This window comes from Ochotona princeps, chromosome 5 (assembly GCF_030435755.1).
Source record: "Ochotona princeps isolate mOchPri1 chromosome 5, mOchPri1.hap1, whole genome shotgun sequence".
NCBI classification, from domain to species: Eukaryota; Metazoa; Chordata; class Mammalia; order Lagomorpha; family Ochotonidae; genus Ochotona; species Ochotona princeps.
The window spans coordinates 81,282,619-81,305,310 of NC_080836.1; the positions used below are offsets into that span (position 1 = coordinate 81,282,619).

General features: G+C 42.0%; 2 protein-coding genes across 3 annotated transcripts in view; one reads left to right on the top strand and one right to left on the bottom strand.

The window, feature by feature from the left end:
- Nucleotides 1–4,139, bottom strand: part of MDH1B (malate dehydrogenase 1B) — a 28,629-nt gene extending 24,490 nt beyond the window's left edge. Inside the window, exon 1 of one of the 2 annotated variants that reach the window (XM_058664905.1) lies at nt 4,012–4,139. Coding sequence is in view for 1 of the 2 variants with exons in the window: in XM_012925928.3 (XP_012781382.2) it covers nt 4,012–4,033 (22 nt within the window). In the remaining variant the exon portion in view is untranslated. The remainder of the gene's footprint in view (nt 1–4,011) is intronic. The other variant, XM_012925928.3, reaches the window with a different exon arrangement.
- On the top strand, nt 4,114–21,213 carry FASTKD2 (FAST kinase domains 2). The gene is made up of 12 exons (XM_012925797.2): nt 4,114–4,415; nt 4,974–5,835; nt 6,714–6,817; nt 8,095–8,203; nt 8,524–8,647; nt 8,872–9,011; nt 11,162–11,334; nt 15,321–15,484; nt 17,376–17,588; nt 17,950–18,034; nt 19,982–20,096; nt 21,047–21,213. The coding sequence occupies exons 1-12, from the start codon at nt 4,264–4,266 to the stop codon at nt 21,161–21,163; spliced, it is 2,358 nt and encodes a 785-aa protein (XP_012781251.2). The 5' UTR covers nt 4,114–4,263; the 3' UTR covers nt 21,164–21,213.
- Nucleotides 21,214–22,692: the final 1,479 nt, after the last annotated feature.

Sequence of the window (22,692 nt, forward strand, 5' to 3'; positions counted from 1 at the left end):
ATATGTAAAATATCTGCTCTATGTTTACTGAATTTCATCTTCAGCAATTGAACTTTTTAATAAAACATATTTTAAAAACTGAGTAATTCTATAAAGAATTCCAATTGAATGCTTCCTATATTTTTGATGTCCCAAGAAGCGTAATAAATATTAATTTTTTTACAAATGGTATGAATTTATAACATGGTAGAGCACTCATTAAACATGATTTCTTAATAAATGAACTACTCTCGAGTAAACATTAGAAGAAAAGATATGAAGAGTGGCAATAAAATTGAGTTTGAATTTGATATCTGTGGCAAGGAGTTGTGGACGCAGGAGAAGTGGAAGGAGACAGAAGAATCTGGAGAACTTCTATTTTCTGGATTGGAGAGATGATCTTTACCTTAGCAGAGCGAGATCATGGATGAAAAGTGTGATTCCAGACAAGTACGCTGGAGATATCTGCAGTGAATGTGAATGGAAAGGACCAGCAAGCAGCTGGATATTGAAGTCTGAGTTGCAAGTCTCATATAAGGGCTTCAGACAAATTTTGCAGTCATTAACATACAGACAGCTAGCACCACCACAGGAAATGAGATTTGATAACTGATAGAGCAGAAGGGATCACATGCAAGTGAAGCATCTTTGCAGGATTCTTCTCAGCTATTCACAACTGCCTGATTCTCAGCATCAAGAGAACTTGTAACTCATGAACCCTTCTCCATCGCTCCTGTCTGAGCGTCTGCGTTTAATCCAAGCCATGGTTCACCACTTCAATTATGTCTTAAATTATGCCTTCTTACTGCCCTATGGAAAATAATCCTAAATGAATCCAATCACCTGCACATTGTGTATCTGGGTCCCACCTGCTATTAGAGATATGTGGTAAAACCATGCAGAGGGGCACTGTAATAATTGAAGGTCACGGCCCGGCGGCGTGGCCTAGCATCTAAAGTTCTCGCCTTGAGCGCATCAGGATCCCGTATCGGCTCCGGTTCTAATCCCGGCAGCTCCACTTCCCCCATCCAGCTCCCTGCTTGTGGCCTGGGAAAGCAGTCAAGGACGGCCCAAAGATTTGGGACACTGCACCTGTGTGGGAGACCTGGTTCCTGGCTTCGGATCGGCGCAGCACCGGCAGTTGCGCTCACTTGGGGAGTGAATCATTGGACGGAAGATCTTCCTCTCTGTCTTTCCTCTCTGTATATCTGACTTTGTAATAAAAATAAATAAATCTTAAAAAAAAAATAATTGAAGGTCACCAGCCCCAGCTGGCCCTCTGTTCTACATGGAAGTTTTGCTCCCTCCTTTAACAGTCCTCTAGTCTCTTCTCCCCAGTGATCATTCTGAACTTCGCCTCTTCCTCCAGATCTCTTCCCCTTTTCCAACACTTCTCTGCACGATCAGAAGACAGTACACAATCTTGATTTTTTAATTTTACAAAACCAAACCAAACCAAACCAAACCAAACCAAAAGGCATTATTGGAAATCCTCAATCTCCTATCACAACCCTGACAAGCCCATCAGCACTTTGACTCATTCTTTCTCCCTTTCTTCCTTTACAGTTTAAAAGAAGCCCACCTCCTTTTGGGTCTAATACCAACACTCTCTGATATTATTCTTATAGTCTTCTGACTTCTTAGCAACTTTGCTCCATTTGTTAAACTCTCTTTTTAGATCTTATCTCTCTTTTTAGTGATCTCTTTCCATTACATTTAAATGCACTGAAGTTACATTTAATTTTCTAGTATTATAAAAGACATAAAGTCCATGTCCAATGCCAGCTATTGCTTTCCCTAGATTCTCATTCTATTAAAGCACCTTGAAAGAAGTCTCTACACTTGCCATCTTTTCTGGTTCACTTAAATTTATTTTTCTATTGTGTTGTCATCTGGCTTATCTCACACAATGGTTTAGAAGGTTATTAGCACATTGACACAAGTAGATCCAATGGAGACTTCTCAATTCCTTTCTTGCTCTGCTGGCAATATTTGCCACTGTTGTCTCCTGCCATCCTTTTGAAATGCTCACTATGGTGGGCCATTCGGCAGGTAATCTTCCTAGTTCTCTGTGTACCCAGCCTATGTTTGGGGGTTCCTATCCCCTAATCAATCTGTTGAAAAGGAATGATTACATAAAGACTCTCGTCTTTATAGCATACATATTTTTCTTGGTCAATCTCCTGTACTCTTGTAGTTTAAAGTAGCGACCTTTATTTTGAGTTTATACCTGTTTCCTTACCCAGGTGTCTACATCTTCCTGTATTCGCTCATCTCTTTCTAAATGTTTCATAGGCGCTCAGCATGTCTGTGATGAATTTTGTCATCACTCCCATGCCTAATCTGCTTTTCTCTACATACTTTAGGTCTATCTGCTTAATTACCAAAGAGTATCTGCAGTATTAAGCCTACTCTTTCATTTTTTTTTAATGGTTCAATCTACTCAGATGTACAAATGACTGCAAGGGAATAGTTTTCAACTCCATCTTCTCTCTTGCCCTTCTCCACCCACATATCTAGCTCTGTGAACTCTGCCTCAGAAATATCTCTACAATGTACTCATTTCTTTCCGTTTCCATGTCTAACACCACTAACTCCTTCCTGGAGTGTAGCCTCAATCTTTCCCTTTCACATGGCAGCCATAACATATCTTTTTTATGTTTTATTCATATCAGATAAAATGAAACTTGATGACTTTCTTCCTTTCTAAAAACTTGCCATGTGATACACACTAAGCACTGAACACGGCTCCCACAGGTTTATATTGCTCATCCCTGACCTCAGCTTATGAGGCTCACTGCCTTATGTTCTTTGCCCAAGTCCTATTGAATTCATATAACTTTCTTATTGTATAGTCTCAATTACTACCTAGTCCATTCTCTGCCACCCATGCCTAAATTGTCCTCCTTTTCCCTAGCTCTTCTCTGCTAGATGATTCTTTCCAGTTTCAGGTATCTGCCTAACATCTGTCTCTCTGCATTGCCCTTACAAGAATCAATACGGTCAGTTGCCTCCGTGCCTTCGGAACACTGCACAATGGCCCTGCCACTAACAGCATTACTGAAGTAAGCTCATTTTCCACAGTCTCCCTAACATACAGTTAATCAGTGTTCATAAATATTCTGAATAAATAAAACAGCAAGGGAAGTATCTATTTTAGGCAGATGATAGATGTGGATTGTGTTCAATGCATCAAGAGGTCAGGAAGACAAGGATTGAACAGCATCCGCAAAAGCAAGGTGTGAATTCGGAGAAGACTGTTTCTACAAAGAGGTAGAAAGTGAAGTTGGACTGAATGGCAGAAGAGCTGGAGACAGAATGTGGTCTAGTCCACTGCAAATCTCACTGAGAGAGGGGCATGGGTACTAGCAGGATGGTACAAACCAGGAAAGAAAAACAAAGCCTCCTCAGTGCTTTCCTTGCACCTGATCCATGCTTCCATGCTTCCCTGCATTGGTGTTAAGACGGGCTTCCTAAGATGCAAGCCGGTTAAGGCTGCTCAATGATTCCTCGTGGCTTTCAAGATACGGTGTGAACACCTTTGCTTGCCAGACGTGAGAGGAAGCATTTGGTTCCCGCTCCTTTTCCAACTAAAAGATCTGCCATTAACCCTCATTCACTATCCAGGGTCTCCACTAGAAAATTTTTATCTGAAATCTTCAAAACTCAGCTCCCCTAACAGTTCCTCCAACAAGTTTCAGTCTCTCGCCACCTCCCACATTCCCTCCCCTCCTTCCACTCTCCAAACCGAATTAGGGGTCTGCCCTCCCAGAGGGCTGTGCAGGGCCATCTCACTGCGTTCCTCACACCGTGTAAATAATACTTCTTTACACACTCCTGCAGCCCATTAGGTTGAGACTCCTGGGGGCACACGTGCATTTTCTCTCCCTTGTATCCCCAGCGTTCAGCAGTGCTTGCTACGTGGACGCGAAGAGCACGGTGTGACTCCATGGGAAGACACTGACGTCAAGCGGTCCTGAAATTTGAGCGGTGTTGGTATTTGAGCCGTACGCGGGCGAACGCGCCACTCACCTGCGATCACGAATTTGGCCATAGTAAACCAAGTCCAGAGGCAGAGACGACAGCGTCGCCGTTTCCAGGCAACGGAAAGGCCAGGCTGAGCGCAGGCGCAGACTTCAGCAGGCGCTCCTGAGTCTGGAACCCAGCAGGTGGGGTTGGTATTCAAGGTAATGACTTCAACGGGTTACTTCGAACTCCGCAGTTGTACATTACTTTGATAACCGCTATGATCTTCTCTCCCTGCAACCAAGAAAATTGTACACTATGCCTGCCAGGCTCTCAGCGACGTCCCTGACAAGTACGGCGAACGGAAGCTTTTTGCCCTCTGCGGGGCTCCGTCAGATCTCGCGATGTGCGTGCCTCTTGGGCGGCTGTCATGGCTGCGCCTGTGTGCAGCCACGGGGACCTGCTCTAAGGTGAGTGGGAGACGAGCGAGGGCAATACGGTGGGTGCTACTAGACTGGTAGTTTTTTTTTTTTTTGCTTCTCACAAGTCGCCACAGCGTTAAGTTTAGGAAAGTAGGTTGGTGCTAGGCGGTCGGGTGTGGGTTCTGGTGAGGTTGGCGGGTGGTGGAGTCCCTTCGTTCCCGGCTCTAGCCGGTCGCACCGCGCTCTCGTCCTGCGCCGACCTCTCCTCAGAGTCCTGGTCGTCGGGGGTCTGTTTTTAACGGCCGACTTCGGCTGGCTACATCCTCCCGTGAATGTGTGAAACCCGTAGGGTTATCGAAATCCCTCACGCGCAGCAAGGACAGTTTCCCACTAGAAATGTTCTCTCTGTGGAACATCTCTGTTATTCTGAAGTACCCTTGCTGCTTGAAACAGTGCGCTTGTGCTGAAGTGGAGGAAGCCCAAACTCCGCAGTGGTTTCTCCATCTAGTCAGTCTCTGCGGTTTCCACAGTTTCCTGCATTAGCCCTTGTTAAACACATTGCATTGAGTAGAAGTTTCGCTTTAACTTTTACTCCTCACTACCCAGGTCCCTGCAGGAAGAGGATGACCGGTGTTATCTCCCACTGGTAGAAGTGCTGGTTTGGCTTTGCTTTTGTTGTTTTTTTCCATTGCCAATTTCAAAGCCACTAAGAAGTAATTCTGTCAGCAGCAACATGAACAAGAAAGCAGGTTGCTTTTTGTGGAACTTTAAACAATTCAGAACGTTAATGCCACCAAGCAGAGCTGCGAGGCTTTATTCACTGGGACTTTGCAGGCCAAAAACTGTTCAGTCATACTGGAAACCAACAAACCTCTTCAATGAGACAGGGAGAAGAATGCAATCATCTACTAGATGTCTCTTCCAGGATTCATTTATTTTGAAATCCAGGAAGGATGGCTTTCAAACGAAAGGCGTAAGCAGTGTAAGAATTTTTAGAGGTCCTAGTCTGCTTTGCCCTAGAAGAATATTCCTGGACTCAAAACGTTCTCTTGCCTGTGCTGGGACTTCTGATAATGGATTGGCCAAATTAGGCTTTCATCATGAGGTCTCCAGTGAAGAGGTTCTCGCCAAGGAAACCAAAGCATCCCCTGTGAGCTACAGAAAACTGTCGGAGGAGTGTAATTCCCTGAGCGATGTGCTAGATACGTTCTCAAAAGCCCCTACATTCCCTAGCAGTAACTATTTCTCAGCCATGTGGACCATTGCCAAAAGGATGTCCGATGACCAGCAGCGCTTTGAAAAACAATTGATGTTTAGTCACCCTGCATTCAACCAGTTGTGTGAGCAGCTGATGCGAGAAGCAAGGATCCTGTACTATGACCACCTGCTGTTCAGCCTTCATGCTTTGGTGAAGCTGGGGGTCCCCCAGAACACTCTCCTGGTTCAGACATTGCTGAGAACCATCCAGGTAAAATCTAAAGGAAGCTTTCAGTGTTTTGGTTTATCCTATCTTAAAACAAAGACCAATGGACATGTTGCCTCCTTAAATGACAGTATCCGTAGAACAAACTGCTCTTGCATGCATTGATTTCTGTATCTGATCTAGAGGCCTTATGTTAGCTATGCCATTTCTTCCTTTTGCTGTATTTAAGCCTGACCCCTTTCCCTTCTCCAACGTTGAGTAGCAAAGAGGCTGAAATGAGGAGAGCTGCAAAATATACATAAATTGGATACTTGAGGGACAGATAGTAGAAAAGGGAACAGAGCCAGTATGTATTGAGTATCTAAGACTAGCCCAGTTCTGACCATTGTAGCCATTTGAGGAGTGAACCAGCAGATGGAAAATTCTCTCTCTCTCTAACTTCAGCATTCAAGGAAAATGAATAAATCTTTAAGGGAAGAAAAAGAGATCCCTCAAAAAAATTTTAGGCTAATTTATTTTTATTTGAAGGCAGATTTACAGAGAGAAGATAGGACAGAGAGAGAGAATCTTCAGCCACTGGTTTATTCCCTTAATGGCTGCAGTGGCCAGAGCTGAGCAATCAGAAGCCATGAGCCAGAAGTTTTTTTCTGTTCTTTCACATGGGTTGCAGGGTTCCAGGGACGTGGGCTGTCCTCTGCCGCTTTCCCAGGTCATAAGCAGACAGCTGGATTAGAAGTGGAGCATTGGGAACATGAATTGGCGCCCATATGGGTTGCTGGTGCTAAAGGTGGAAGATTAGCCTGTTGAGCCACTGGTCTTGCCATAGATCCCTCAGGTTTTAAACTCAGTGACAGTTGTTTTGCCCTGGTGAAATGGTCTACCATGGACTAATCTGCAGTGTTTTTGTGATTGTATTTTAATAGGAACGTATCAATGAGTGTGATGAGAATTGTCTTTCGATTTTGTCAACTCTTCTGGATACCCTGGAGCCATGCAAAAATGTGCAGGCTCTCCGGTCAGGATTGCGGTAAGAAACTTCTTGTGCTTTTCTCGTGTGGTCTTAGCTACTTCTTTTTATGTTTGGAATGGAAATTTAAGATGAAACACTGAGCTGCTGGTTTTGGCAGGAGGGGAAACATGTAGCTGGTTATAGTCCCTACTACCTTATTAAATGTGAAATCCTAACTCTTGGTAAGGTAAAGCTGAACAGAGTACCAGGGTGCTTCAAAATATTATGAAAAATGAAACTCAAGAATAATTTTACCCTTGCGTAATTTTTTTGGCATCCTTGCAAAAAGAAAAAATTCATGATATCAAAAGTCTTCAAAACACTCATAGAAAATGTGTATTACCAGAAAATGCCTGTCAGATAAATAAAACATTTTTAATAAAATATGGATCCCCAAAATTTTACTTTTTCTACTAAAGTGGGTGTGGGTAGCATTGAAATCTAAATATCATAGAACCAGTTTTGATATGAGGTGGAGAAGAATTGGCATTGTACTCAGATCAGAATAATTACTTGGGCATTGTGGGGGGCTGTTAAACAACAGTGACTCAGTTTGTGAAGGAATTTTTAAACTGATGCAGCTGATATAATGCTGTGAATTAGTAGGAATAACACATAATTCCCTTTTTTGTTGACTGTGGATAAGATATGTTATTGTAATCTCCGAATATGATTTGTTCACTAATAAAGACGGCATAGTGCAAATGTACCTTGTGGGTTCCTGGGGAGGATGTGCAACTGAAAAGAAATGGAGGGACAGTGTTCTCTTGAGCAGCTGACAAGTTTATTTCCAGGGTTCCAGGTAATATATATTCAGTAAAGCAGCATTTCAAACATAGTCCAGCTCAGACATGGGTTACAGTGATCAGGTTTGATATACAACCCCTTGTCACATGTGTGTAAGCAGGGAGTTCCAGGAGAGCTAGCAAGGCACCAGGATCAAAGCACCATTGGCGTTAGATATTGATAAGGAGCACTACTTTGATCTAGGATAATTGGCCAACTAAGCACAGATGTTTGCCGTATATCAGGGAAGCAAGAAAGCCCATCCAAGGACTCGCTGGGGACAAGAGTGCACTCTGGCTAAGAGGCCCTCTGCCGCCTGTTTCCCAGGGCCTCTTCTCAACAGGACCCACAGGCCTCTGCAGTCAATCTCCCCTCCGTCTTGGATGCATTCCAACAACGCCATAATGTGATTTTGGCTTTTTTGGTAGCAGTAGGTGCCTATACTCTTCCTCTCTTCAACAAGTACTTGTCATTGTTTTTTATAAAATGTGTGTTTTGTTTGATGACAGGATACTAGTGGATCAGCAAGTTTGGAAGATAGAACGTGTCTTTACATTGCAAACAGTAATGAAGTACATTGGACAGGATACACCAATTGCTCTGAAAAGGAAACTGGAGGTACATTCCTGAATTTTCTCTAGTTGCTGAAACTTGGAAAGAAAAAATTTGGGGTGTCTACCACCACCTTTAGGAAATCAACCTTTTAGGATGACATTGCTATGGTTTGGGGTTTAGCTTTGATAGGTTGGATTAAAAGAAGTTGAATTAAAAATATTGACCTGTATGTACTTCTGCAAGTATGTATACATGGAGGTACATAGATAGGCATGTTTATATGTGCTTTTTTTGAATCATTCTCTTGCTTCACCCTTTTTAAAGATCAGTGTTTAGTTCTTTTTGTCATACATGTTAGTTACACTGAAGTTTGTTTTTTTGAGATGAAAGCCTTGAGGGAATTGGACAGATTTTCCGTATTGAACAGCCAGCGCATGTTTGAGGTGCTAGCGGCCATGAACCACCGATCTGTTGTTCTCTTGAACGAATGCAGTAAGAAGTTCTTAGGTAAGGCTAATTTTATTTTTTCTGTATCTGCTGTTTTGGATCATATTTGTTTTGTTTAAAAGACTTTGAGCTTTTGTAGGTAAAATTGTGTCTAAGTATCGGCACTTTTTTTTTTTAACAAAGTACAGTGCTATGTTTTTCTAAAGCAAGAAAATTATTGAGCATTTTGAAGCTTACCTTTGAAACCATCTGGTGAATTTTGTTTGTTTGACTCATTCTTAAAGAAAATATCCATGGCTGTCCTTTTAAAATACTGAACAACATACTGCGATCCTGCAAAGACCTTCGCTACTATAATTTAGAACTCTTCGAGGGAATAGCAAAGTATGTGGCTACAACCTTTGATATCTGGACATTGAAACAAGTGAGTATGTTTACAATTTAGAATATGCCTCAGAAATTTCAAAGAAGCCTACTTGCTAATTTAGCATTTTAAGTATTTCGCTTTCTGCTAATAGCAGTTAAAGATTTTATCTATTTACTTATTTATTTAATTGGAAAATTAGATATACAGAGAGGAGGAGAGACAGAGAGGAAGATCTTTTGTCCAATGATTCACTTCCCAAGCGACTGCAATGGCCAGAGCTGAGCCAATCCAAAGCCAAGATCCAGGAGCTTCTTCTGTGTCTCCCATGCAGGTGCAGGGTCCTAAGGCTTTGGGTCGTCCTGCACTGTTTCCCAGGCCACAGGCAGGGAGCTGGATGGGAAGCAGGGCTGCCGGGATACAAAGCGACATTCCATATGGGATGCTGGCACAGGCAAGGCGAGGACTTTTAGCTGCTGGGCTATTGCACTGGGCCCGCTGATTATAGTTAATGTACCAGAGTATTCCAGTGCTAAATTGACTTTTGAGTAATTTTTAAACAAAGCTGGTAATTTTTTTAAAAAGCCTGGTAATTTTTTTAAAGTAATCTTTCTTTTTTTTAATGGATTTCTTTTTTAAATTATTATTAATTACATTGCATTATGTGACACAGTTTTATAGGTACTGGGATTCCCCCCACTCCTCCCCAAACCCTCCCCCCATGGTGGATTCCTCCACCTTGTTGCATAACCACAGTTCAAGTTCAGTTGAGATTCTTTATTGCAAGCATATACCAAGCATAAAGTCCAGCATCTTATTGTCCAGATAAGTTCAACGGCTTGTTGGGTAAAGTAATCCTTTTTTTAAAGAAAATATGTTTGTTTTTATTTGAAAGGCAGATATTCTAGAGAGAGAAGTAGAGACAAAGAGAGAGAGCTTGCATCCACTAGTTCACTCTCCCAGTGGCTGCAGCAGTTGGAGCTGAGCCGATACAAAGCCAGAATCCAGGAATCGCTCAATGTGTCTCTCACGTGGCTGCAGTGACCAAGGACTTGGGCCTTCGTCTGATTCTTTCCCAGGTCATAAGCAGGGAGTTGGATTGGAAGTGGAGCAGCCGGGACATGAACTGGTGCCCCTTTGGCTTCCTGCTGCTGCAGGTGGAGGATTAGACTGTGACCCCACTGTGCTGAGCCCCTGCTAATAAATCTTTTAACCAGCTTTCTATCTGAAGCAAAAATATATTTTCCAAAGTTGGCTTCTCTGTTTTGTTTGAAAGATTGTGTTGTGCTTTGGTTAGGTATTATTTTTTTCTGCATTTGGTCCTTTTCTTTGTTTGATTTTAAATGATAAAGATGAGCAGTGTGACAGGCTTAAGGATTTTGGAGAACGAAATATTATGACTTAATGATTGTATCTGTTGTTTCCTGCGGGGTAAATCTTTTCCATTCGGAGGATGGTGTTAATGGTGTAAATAATTGAATTATTAAAACTGGCCATAACCTTCCTTTTTTAAACTAAAATAGTATGTGGCAGCTGTATTAGATCACTGGTTTACTTTGGAGAGAAAGATGATTATTGAGTTTATGATAGAAGTTGATTTTGAGAAAAAGTAATAAATGCAAGAAAAAAAAATCAAGAGGGATGATAGAGGTGGATTAGAAAATTTATTTTAATTGTATTTCAGCTCTGCTATCACTAGATAAATGATGCCAATATGGATTTTTGAGCTATTTTTTCACTTACTACTCACCATTTTATATATAAATGTGTGTGTGTATATATATATATATATATATATATATATAGTTCTTAGTTCTTAGTTATAGACTCTCAGAAGCATCTAGGCTTGGGAGTGGAAGTTATACAAGATTGAGTTAATAATTTTGAAAGACTTCAGAAAAGATAATTTTCAAATCTATTGAATAGCAAGCATATAAGAATATTTATTTTTAGATGAAATGGAAGTATGAAAGCCGTTATATTCCCTGTACTGTAGGTTATGAACAGATTGCTCATTAGCTTGGTAACCAGTTCAAGAATGAAGGGAACAGGTTGTGGGAGGGAAAATCAGTTGCTGCTTTTTAGGAAATATACTGTGGTTAGCACAATCATATCATATTGAAGTTTAAATTATTTGAGATCTAAAAAAAATCCCTATTAGTGTACTGTAGCTATTAAATTTTTTTGCAATTTTCTTTTTTGTTTTCAAGGTTATTTTTCTCCTCCTTTTATTTGAAAATCTTGGCTTTCGGCATGTTGATTTAATGAACTTGTGTATGAAGAAAGTAATAGAGGAACCTCAAGCCTTAAGCACGAAAAACATCGTCTCTGTTCTTCATGTGTACTCTTCTCTCAATCATGGGGCCCAGAGTGAGGACAAAGAGTATGTTCCCCCCCTCTTTTTTAAATCTTTTTAGGACCACATAACATTATTAAGATATTACAAATCTCTTAATACATTTAATACATTTATTCATATATTACTAATATTTTCTTAATGATATGATATATAATAAAATACAACTATCAAAACTATTATTGATATATCGATAGTTTCATGAATTAATTTATGTCCTAATATAAATCTCGCATGCATTTAATGCCTCGCTGCAAGTGCACACACCCATGACTGTTGTCCATGTCAAGACGTCCAGCGTTATTCATTGCTCCGACTTGTTTCTTCGTTCCTGACATTTGTTCCTCCCCGTATGAGTTCCCATTTCACACTTGCGCAGCTTATCCCCATAGCTCCTAAGTTCATATTTCAGTTTCTTCTTATCTTTATTGGAGAGTTGAGAAATAGATCTTTTAAAATTGTTGTAAGTTGTCATTTCTTGTTATTGCGGTGAGAACAAGTATACCCACTCTACCCACGGAGGTTTTTCATGTGCAATACAGTGTTATTAGCTATGGGTGCAGTGATGTACAGTGAATCTCTGGAACTTAATCATCTCTGAAGCTGTATGTTCCTCCCGGTCCCCCTTGCCAGCTCCATTCTAGTCTGTTGCTGTGAGCTTGATTCTAAGATAGCCAGTGAGAATGAGATCATGCAGTGTTTGTCCTTTGGAAGCTTGAGGGCATTATAGTAGGATTTCTATCTTTGCTGTGGTTGGAAAATATTCCATCATCTTTCTAGAGCACAGTTTTTTAAACCATGCATCTCTTGATGGGCAGTCAGGTTGATTTGTTCCTTAGCTGCCATGAATAATGTTGGAGTGAAGGTATGTGGTTTTGAGGTCATTGGATGCCTGGGTTCCCATACTGCGTCTGGCTCTATCCCCACTGCATCTAAGTGAGATAGAAAGCGGCCCGTGGTGAATGCACTTAGACGCTGGGTGTTGGATCCATGTGGTGCACTTCCCACCGAGGGAAAGGCCACTGGGGACCGTGATCTCTTGGCGCTTGAGCTGGGCCAGTTTGAGGGAGGGGTTGACACGAAAATGTGAAAGTGTTCTTCTTTTACACACACACACACACATATATATATTTTAATTGTAAAGTCAAATTTACAGATAGACAGAAAGATCTTCCATATGCTGGTTCACGCCCCAAGTGCCTGCAATGGCTGGAGCTAAGCAGATCTGAAGCCAGGAGTCCAGAGCTTCTTCTGGGTCTCCCATGTGGGTGCAGAGTCCCAAGGCTTCGTGTCATCCTGTACTGCTTTCCCAGGCCACAGGCAGGGAGCTGGATGGGAAGTGGAGCATCTTGAGCATGAGCTGTCACCCATTTGGGTGGGTCCCGGTGCGTTAAAGGTGAGGACTTTAGCTGCTAGTCTACTGCACTGGGCCTTAATGTGCGCCTCTTAACCCATTCAGTGCCAACACTCTTGCTTCTGTGCTAATCGAAAGTAATGTCTTAACTGGGCTCTGCACTCCTTGCAGAGGCTTTCTGTCTGCAAGTGCTTGGTAAGCTGCTGTTTCCGTGGGGCAGAAGGAGCTAGCTCTTTGGGTCCTGCCATCTTGCTGATGCTGTTCTCCAGTAGTTCTGTTTAACCCTAACTGTTCATTTGGTCCCAAGCAACTTCTGTTTTTTTTTTTAAATTTTACCACAACCATGCAGTCTACTGTTAAATACAATTGTACCTCAAATATGTCATGTTCTTTCATACTTTTCCTTTCCATCCATAACATGTGTCTTTCTTGTCTGGGTCAGTTAGAGTTCATTCAAAACTAGAAACCCATACAAAGTGTCTATGGTTAGCAAAGCCGTTAAAAGTGCAGACTTTGGAGACAGCTGCTGTGGTTTGATGTTCACTGCTGTCATGTATTAACTGCTCGGTTTTCAGTAAGTTCATTATCTGTGCCTCAGTTTATTCAGCTGTGAAAATGGGGATGAATGTTGTCCTTTTGGCTGGCTGGTACACGTTTATCCAGCCCAGTGATGCTCAGGCAGAGGTGTTTGCCTTCAAAATAATATGTAGGACGTTGAGCTGTGAGTAAACATCCCAATTACAGGAGTGTGTGTGTGCCGCTGGCCCTCAGTGAGTGGGGTCCAAGGATGCTGGCTGCATTATACTGTGACAAAGCAGCTGCTCCCGAACAAGAGTGATCCAGGCGCAAATGTCAGCAGGGCCGCAGCTGAGCAACCCTGACCCAGCCCTTGGCCTTCAGCCTTATCATTCTTCCTTTGGGAAAATAGAGGCATGGAATGTGTGACTTATAGATAATGACTCATCAGTGATAATCCCTGAATTCCCTGAGTGTGGAGTCACCAACACAAAATAAGATCCACAACAACAAAACCGAAGTTTGTGTCCTTTGTCTTTTCTAGACCAATGAACATGATTAGCCTGTAAATAGAGGCAGTAAGGAATCAGCTGAGTGCCATGTGAGGCTTGGGGAAGGAGGGGCATTTCAGTGTGCAGTGGCTAGTGTCTTAGAGCAGGATAACTGAACACATTCGGGAAGGGAGTTGGGTGGGAAGTGGAGCAGCCAGGGCGTGAACTGGCACCCATCTGGGGTCCTGGCGCATGCAAGGCTGTTGTGCTGGGCTCGACAGCTGGTCTTAAGACTTGTATCTCATTAGGTAGTGTACTGAACCCCCAACCCACTTTTCTAGGTTGCAAGTGGCCACTGTGCATCTCAGAAGAGACGTGTCATCTGGAAACCCATTGTTCTTGATGTGTCCTTTCCCTGTATTCAGCTCCTCTGCCGCTCTTCATCTTCCCCTTTTTCTTTTTCTACGTGTGCAAATTCTCTTTCTTCCTGAAGCAACTTCGTCTGCTTCATGTTTTTCTCTACTGTCACAGTATTCCACATATACGAGAGTATTTCAAAAGCTAGTAGGAAATTAGATTAAAAGATAAACATTTTTTGTTACAAAATTTTTTTGAGCTCTGCATACACTTGATTTTCAAAAAGCTTATAGGAAATTCTATCTATCTATCTATATATATAGTACATGAATGGAGGAAAAAAAAGTCCTGGGTTTTTATCTTCCAGCAGCTTTGCAAAAAAAAAAAATAATAATAATGATGTGTTTGAAAGACAGACACTGGTTCATTCCTCAAATGCTAGCTAGCACTGAGTAAGGTTGTATGAGGAGCCAGGAGCATGATTCATGTCTTCCTTGTGGGTTCCAGGGATCCAGGTACTTGAGCCATTGCCTGTTGCCTGTCAGGTTAAACATTAGTGGGATTGGGTAACGGAGCTGGGGCGCACTCTGAGGCACTCTGATATGGGGACAGGCATCCCCCTGAAAATTTTTCTGAAGTACCCTCTTTTTGTTTAAATTAATCAGTTATATTTAGATACATATATGCCTTAAGAATCAAACTGATCTGTATTCAAAAGGTATCTGCGGTTTATTAGCAGTGCCAGTCTGGGCAAATGACCTCACCTAATTTTGGTCTTTTCTCTATCTATACTCAACTGCTTAGTCATAGTGTATAACATTGGCTTTGAGTGGTTGGATTAGGTTTGTAGTGTCTTTAATTGAAAATATGGGTAACTTGATAATTTTAGTTGATTGTAAAACTAGTGGGAGGTCTATATAGAAAGTCTATCATGAATAGGCTTTAGAGCTGAGCGACTGGGGTCTCAGTACCGCTTCTTCTTCTTGGCTATGTGTTCTTGGTCAAGACTTTCAACTTCTTGAGTTACTCATCTTTTGCTGTTTTCTCATCTTTATTATGAAAACCATAATTATATCCAATACAATTTTAATGAGAATTCAGTATAAGCCTATAAAATCTTGTCCTGTGTAAGACATCCAGCATTAGCCAGTATTCACTGGGTGTATACACTTGTGAATAAATAACCACATGTCCTGAATAATGTGTGAATACTTACTTGCAAGCCTGATTTTTTCCTTTCCTGAGCTTTTCTTCTGTTTGTATCTGTAAACTGACTCGAGTTTTCTCCGTGGAAGGTTCCTGGATGTTATGGCTGCTGCTCTAACTGGTTGTCTTCACCACATCTCCTCTGAAAACCTGTTGAGCGCTGTGTGTTCATTTTGCATGATGAACCATTTCCCTCTGGCTCCTCTTAATCAGCTTCTCAAAGAGGATATCATCAAAGAACTGCTGACATCAGGTAGGAATTGGTACACAGTGGCAGCTGACATGCATCACTGCCACTGGCCAGCCTGTGGTTGGGGCAGTGCTAGCTGGGGTGTGTGACATAGGCATTGCTGCTCAAAGGACAGTGTCAGCCGGGGTGTGTGGCGTAGGCATTGCTGCACAAAGGGCAGTGCTAGCCAGGGTGTCCGGCGTAGGCCTTGCTGCACAAAGGACAGTGTCAGCTGGGATGTGTGGCGTAGGCCTTGCTGCTCAAAGGACAGTGTCAGCCGGGGTGTCCGGCGTAGGCCTTGCTGCTCAAAGGACAGTGTCAGCCGGGGTGTCCGGCGTAGGCCTTGCTGCTCAAAGGACAGTGTCAGCCGGGGTGTCCGGCGTAGGCCTTGCTGCTCAAAGGACAGTGTCAGCCGGGGTGTCCGGCGTAGGCCTTGCTGCACAAAGGACAGTGTCAGCCGGGGTGTCCGGCGTAGGCCTTGCTGCTCAAAGGACTGACATGATGAAGGCAGAGGTGCTTCAGATCTGCAAACATGAAAGGCCCCTGTGAATGGCCATACCTGTGTGCGGGGAGCATCATCATTCTTTAAAGAAGTTTGAGAAACAAGGCGGGAGAGAGCGAGTGAGCAAGCTGGTTCTGCTGAGGTCAGGCTGTGCTGGAGCTGGGATTCAGGAACTAATCCAGGTCTCCCACGTGGCTGGCAGGAATGCATCTGAGCCAACACTGCCTCCCAGATGCGCACCGGCTGGGAGCTGGGATTGGGAGTGGAACAGAGATGTAAGCCCAGGTACTCTAACATGGGAAACAGGCATTCCAGGTGGCGTCTTACCTCTGTGCCACGCTTGTCACTGTTATTGATTTATTTTTAAAGATTTAATTAATCGAAAGGGTTACTTAACACACAGAGGGAGAGAGAGTGAGAGGAGTTCCATCCACTGATTCACTCCCCATATGGCTGCAACAGCAACAACTGTCCCAGGCTGTAACCAGGAACCAGGAACTTCTTCCAGATCTCCCACATGGGTGCAGGGGCCCCATCACTCGCACCATCTGCTGCTTTCCTAAGCTACTAGCAAGGAGCAGGATCCGAAGTGGAGCAGCCAGGAATCCAGTCAGTGTGCTAGGGATGCCTGCATCACAGTGGTGGCCCTTCCAGTACTGGCTGAGTGACTGACCACACAAGCACCCTCAGAAAGTCAAAATGTGTAAATTAAATTATTCCTATGGTTTGCTCAGATTAGACTGTATTTTATATGAGTAGGGGCACATCCTGTTTCCTAACGCTTACACTGGGCGTAAGCTATCTTACATAAACTTTTCAACTGTGAATAGTTGTGAACACTTGGTCACATGTAGCCTGTCGTGAAAACTCAGCCTGTTAGATCAAGTGATGAAATTGTTAACCAAAGTAGTGAATTTATTAACTATTGGACTGAAATTAATTGTTGACTTTTAAGCAAGGGAAAGCAGTATTTAGATAGATGTACAAAATTGATCGTGTGTCTGAGAAGAGAGTAGTTAAAATTTCTTGTAAAACAGTGTCATAAAATTCAAGATTGAGTTATGAAATGCCAATAATCTGCTAATTTCTTGAGCAGTGCAAGTGTGGAGATGCAGCCTTGAGCCCAGGAGACATGGATTCTAGTCCAATTTTGCTTTTAATTGATCATAAGGCTTTTTAACACTCCCGGGCATATCCTCATCTATAGGAAGTTCTGATTAAATTGCGTCTGAAGGTATATTGAGCCTTAACACATTATCAGATGCTTGGCACTGACCCCGAACTTAGGAAGACTCAGATAGATTCCTCATGGCAAGAGAGATTATAGGAAGCATAAGCATGTTAATACAACTTTTAAACTGTGACACTCATTTTTTTTTCTTTTCTAACAATTTCTTCCTTTTATTTTTTTAGCTGACAAGGAGAGGAACGTTCAGAAGCTGCACATTCTAGATACTTGTCTGAAACTTGATGACACTGCCTACAGGGCCGTCGACTTAGCCCTGCCGCAACCGTCGTCAGCGCCATGCTTTCCACAGGCAAAGGTGGCAGAGGCACTAAGTAACCTCCTGGGAGGCGAAGAATACTTCTCAAAAAATGTGCAGTTGCCACATAACTATCATATTGGTATGGAACTTGATGTAACTTGCCTTTGTTTTTCTTATTAAACTTAGTGCAGTGTGACATTGCCTCTGGGGCTGGACTGCCTGGGTTTGGATTCTTGCCATAAAGCACAGTACTTAGGTTTAGATTTTCTCTAGCTCCAATTTGCTTCCCTGTAAAATGACCCTAATAATAGTGCCAGGCCCATTGAATTCTTAGGATTAGTAGATGAAATTATATGTGTAAAATTGTGAGTGTCTGGCGCATGACAAACTCTCAGTATATTTTAACTACTGCCAGTAGCTACTGTGGTAAGAGTGTTGGACATTTTGAAACAGAATGTCACTTTGAATAATGTGTGAAAATGTCAATTCGTTTCTTTCAGATTTTGAAATCAGAATGGATAAGAACAGGAGTCAAGTGTTTCCGTTTTCTGATGTGGATGTAACTTGTGCTACAAATATTCAAAGGTTGCTCACTTATACTCACTTTCTGGGCTTTCTGAATTTAAATCTTAGTTCTAAAAGACTTCATATTAAATAGGAGTACTACTGCTAAGACTTTTTATTTGTATAGAGCTTGCAACACCCTATCAGACTTGTCATCCAGGGATCTGCCCCGCAGGTAGAAATGAGGGCGTTATTGTTGGAAACAGTGGGCTGGCGCTGGACCCTTTACCAGATAGACATTTTATTCAAAGTTAAGTTGTGAAACTAAACTGTTTAATAAAACAGCATAACCCAGTTGAAACTATTAGTGTGGTTTAACCTTTGGCACAATATAATATAGTAGTGATCTTAAAGATTTGAAACTTCTTCAGAAATCAAATACACAATGAATACTTTCCAGAACCTTTACGCCAGGATGTTCCCAAAGATAGAGAAGCTGCAGATTCTTTTCAATTTTTGTAAAAATTTACTTAGTTTTATTTGAAAAGCAGAGTTATGCAGAGAGGAGAGACGCAGAGTGATTTCCAGCCATTGGGCCAGAGATGGACCAGTCAGGATCCAGGAGCTTCTTCTGGGTCTCCCATGTGGGTGCAGGATCTCAATAACTTGGACTATCCTCTCTGCTGCTTCCCTGGGCGGTGTGGAGGGAGCTGGTTTCAAAGTGCAGCAGCCAAGGCACAAGCTGGCACCTCAATGGAATGCTGACACTGCAGGTGGAGGCTTAGGCTACTGTGCTGTGATGCCAACCCTGAACTACAGCTACTGCTTTTTTTTTTTAATTTTTGTTTTTCATGATACAGTTTATAGGCTGATGGATTTCCACTTCCAGCTTCCTACAGCTTTTCGATTACAGTGTTTTGTGCATGGATCAGAGCACATTGGAGCTAGTTGTAGGTCATTTTCTTGACTCGGGCATTACAAATATAGGGTGTCTTGGGAAATTATGATGGTGCTTATTCGAGAATATGTGCCTCTTTACCAGATATGTGGGACCAGGTCATCATTGCACACACTTTTTGGCGCACGATGAGTCCGACATGGGCCCCAACCCCCGTGAGCTTACATGCCTTGTTGCCCCACTGGACGTGCACATTAATTGGGGCAACAGGGGATTTTGAGAGACTGTTGAGGTTCAAACTGTTTCCTACTCTCCTCTGTTCACAGTCAAGTGCGTGACTTTGATTTTTTCTGAATTCGTCTAGGCTTCCTAAATTCAAGGTCTGTCCTTGACTGTCTTTTTCTGCTGTCTCTCATACCCATGTTGTCTATCTCTTCTCAAGAAATGCTTTGTCTGTAACCACATTCCAGGTCTAAAGGACTGCACTGTTACCCCAGGAACAGTACTGAGAGGTGAGGGTTCTCAGGATTATTGTTAAAATACGGAAGTTCTCTGAGAGAAGACAGAGTGTGGGAGAGAAGAGTAAGGATCTTTTCCCCACCTCTCCCAATGAACTTACTTTTTTTTCCAAAATGGGAACAAAGGAAAAAGAAGTTAAATTTCCCATGTTTCTATTACATTTTCAGATTGCCTCTGTTTTTTTGAGTTTTCTTCTCTGAATCTGGTCTGCTAGTTCTGGTTTTTAAAATGCAGATTACGTACAAAAAAAACATTTCCTATTTTGTGTTTTCTATATAGAAGAAACGACTAATTTAAATTTGAATCATTATTGGTCAATGCTGCACAAAATCCCTTCCTGCTTTTGTAGCTGGAACTTTTCCTCATCAAAAACAGAGCCGTCCTAAAGTTAGCTGAGGGGTAACTGGACGCAGAAAGCATTGACCTCAACTTCCGGTTCATGAAGTTATCTCCAGAAGTGAAATAACAGAAAGAAGTGAGTGCCTGAGCAGGAGGGAATGGAAAGGACTATAATTAGTGGAAAACTCATCTTTGAAATTTTCAGAGAACAGTAATGCAACAAGATTGTAAATGCCCATTTCATTAACTGTTCTTGTGTGTTTCGTTTTCAGAGTAGCTGTACTGTGTGTTCCTAGATCTACATATTGCTTGTATTCAAGCCACCCTAGAGGATCCCTCGCTATGAAAATTCGGCATTTAAATCGAATGGGTTTCCATGTGATCTTGGTAAGAAAAAATGCAAGTGAAATATTCTTCAGTTACTGATGCCTATCCTCACCGTTTGAAGGATGCTGTGGTTAAAGTTGGTTAGTAGGTCTTCTGAGGAATCATCAGCCTCGCTTTTTCTTTGAAAAAGAACATTTCTAGTACATGATTTGTTCCTATGTAGATTACTATCATTTGCTACTGGTTTTACAAATGCTATTTTAATCAACTGTAACTCTTTTTTGTTAAGAGGAAGCATATAAATATTATTTAATTTAAGGCATATGAAACCAGACTCAGTTTTCAGGTTATCTTGACCGGGGAAGAAGAGGTGGCAAGCATCAGTTTGTTATGACTGTTAAGTTGTTGAGGTTGTCTCAGGGTGATTGGCACCAGAAAGGTAGCTGGTTGTTGTTAGAGAATGGCTCTCCCTCCTGCCTCTTCCTCTGTGTTCGGATTCTTAGCGCCAAAGCTTTGCGTGATCAGCCTCTTCAGATGTCTGTATAGGAAGCAAGAGCCTTTCAGGTAACTGTACACTCTGTGAGTGCTGGTAGCTGTGTGAACGCTACTCCCTGAGCCCTCCGCATGGTGTGAACTGCAAGCTCTCTCATCTCCCAGTGTGACACCTCAGGATACAGAAATGGTTACGAGTTGGTTGCCGAGGGTAAAATGACCTCTTTCTCTTAAGAGGCTAACACTTAACACTTTTTTCATGCGGGCCATTATATGCAGTCTAAGGGAAATTTTTCTACAAGTAGTTTTTATGCCAGTTAGAGTTAATTTCACTATTAGAGCTTTCTTGAATTCGAACATGTAGTCTATCCGGCCTTTAAAATATTGAGGTATGTGTTAAAAGGTAACATTTGCTTTTAAAAAACAGTTACTTGATGCTGCTTTAATATGCTTGGATCTCTAAATCCTCTTTTATGTTACGATCTTCTGACAAACTTTTTCCTTCTTTCTTTGGTAAGGTCAATAACTGGGAGATGGAAAATCTAGAGGTGGAGAATGCAATGGCATTTTTGAAGACTAAAATCTATTCAGTTGAAGCCCTTCCTACTGCAGATGGAAATTCGCAAAGCACGTAATAAAGTGAAAGTCAACCTTTTACATTAGGAATTGTAAAAGTAATAAAGACTACAATTCACTTGTCTTTGGATTTAGCCTGACTGTTTACCCTAATGAAAGTTACTTCATTTTTCTGATAAAGTTGGTTTTAAGAATGGAAAAAGTTGTGTTTCTGGCATTTTAGAATGTTGAGCAAAGCTCAGACTGGTCTTTCTAACCACATGCATTCCATAGTGCTGAGGTATTTGACAAATTCATGAGCTGTAGGATTCACTTTTTCTCCTTAACCTTGAGGTATTAAAACCCAATTTCTTAGTTGTAAATGAGTGTGGGCAGACCTTGTGTTGCAAATATTTGTATTTATACACTTGCTACAAGTTATTGTGAAAGTTGGCCTTATTCCTCCAAATTATTTTCAAACATTGGCCAGAGAGCAGTTGTAGCAGATTCTAAAAGTATGCAGTGTAACAGAATTAGTAAGGTATTGTGTTAAAAATGGTTGCAGGTGACACTTGTATTTGTAGCAAACATTTCGGGTGAAGGTATTTTATGAACCATAATAAGAGATGGTGAGGAGTCTGACTTTGTTAAAGCTGATAGTCTGGGAGTTACCGACACCACGACTCCTGCTGTTGAGGTTACTTCTTCCCCCTTCTAGAATTTCATGAAACTTTTTAATTGAATATGTAACTACACTATTGTGATTCAGACCCAGGGACTGTTCTCCAGTTCTTTTTTCAAATATTTGTCTAAATGCAACAGTTGTGCTGAATAAGCCCATCTCTGTCTAGCATTAGGGTCCCTGGACATAGTGAAGAATAATCCTAGTCACCTGTGGACACTAGGGCAGGACTTCCATGCAGTGTGGCGTGACTCCAGCCCTTCGGAGACAGTGTACAATTGCACAGTTTCCAGGGCCAGGCCCTGGTAAATGTTCATACACATTATCCTCATTGTCATAGAGCCCTCTGTTCTGTAGCTTGAGTCTGGGCATTTGTTTCCTCCCCCAGAACATGAGCTCACATTATTTGCCCAAGGTTACAAGAGCTCTAAGGCAGGGCTAGGCTTTGAAAGTGAGCAGACAGGGGCTTATAGGAAAAGCATAGTATCCCCAAGCTCATAGTAAAAGCACCGCTGCAATATTACAGCACTTGTCAGGTTTTATCAACTTACCCCACCTGCACTCAGAAAAGGTTAGAGCTGACAATAAATTTAGTGATCATTCAATGCTGCCCCCTTGCTTTATGGATGAGAAAGCAAAGGTTCAAAGAATTTTATTCTTCTGAGGTCTCAGCCGTGCCATTGATTTCCACATCTTTTCACCCTCGGCCGCTCTGCAGCTTTTGTCTCAGGAGGGCTCGAGTCTGCATCAGTGTGGACTCTGCCTAGTTTTGTGTGGTGAAATAATTGAACCTGTACCAGCTTCAGACTGAGATGAAAAGACTGTTTTTAAAGAAAGAAAGATTCATTCTTCAAATGTTAAGTATGTATCAGTTTCTTCTAATGACTAGTTACGGCTTGCAGTCAAAGGATTGGACAAATTTATGAA

Bases quoted from the DNA above. Each gene is read 5' to 3' on its own strand.
- FASTKD2 (XM_012925797.2), top strand. From the start codon at position 4,264: ATGCCTGCCAGGCTCTCAGCGACGTCCCTGACAAGTACGGCGAACGGA. The intron at 9,012-11,161 runs GTGAGTATGTTT...TTTGTTTTCAAG, and splicing joins ATATCTGGACATTGAAACAA to GTTATTTTTCTCCTCCTTTT. The intron at 17,589-17,949 runs GTATGGAACTTG...CGTTTCTTTCAG, and splicing joins GCCACATAACTATCATATTG to ATTTTGAAATCAGAATGGAT.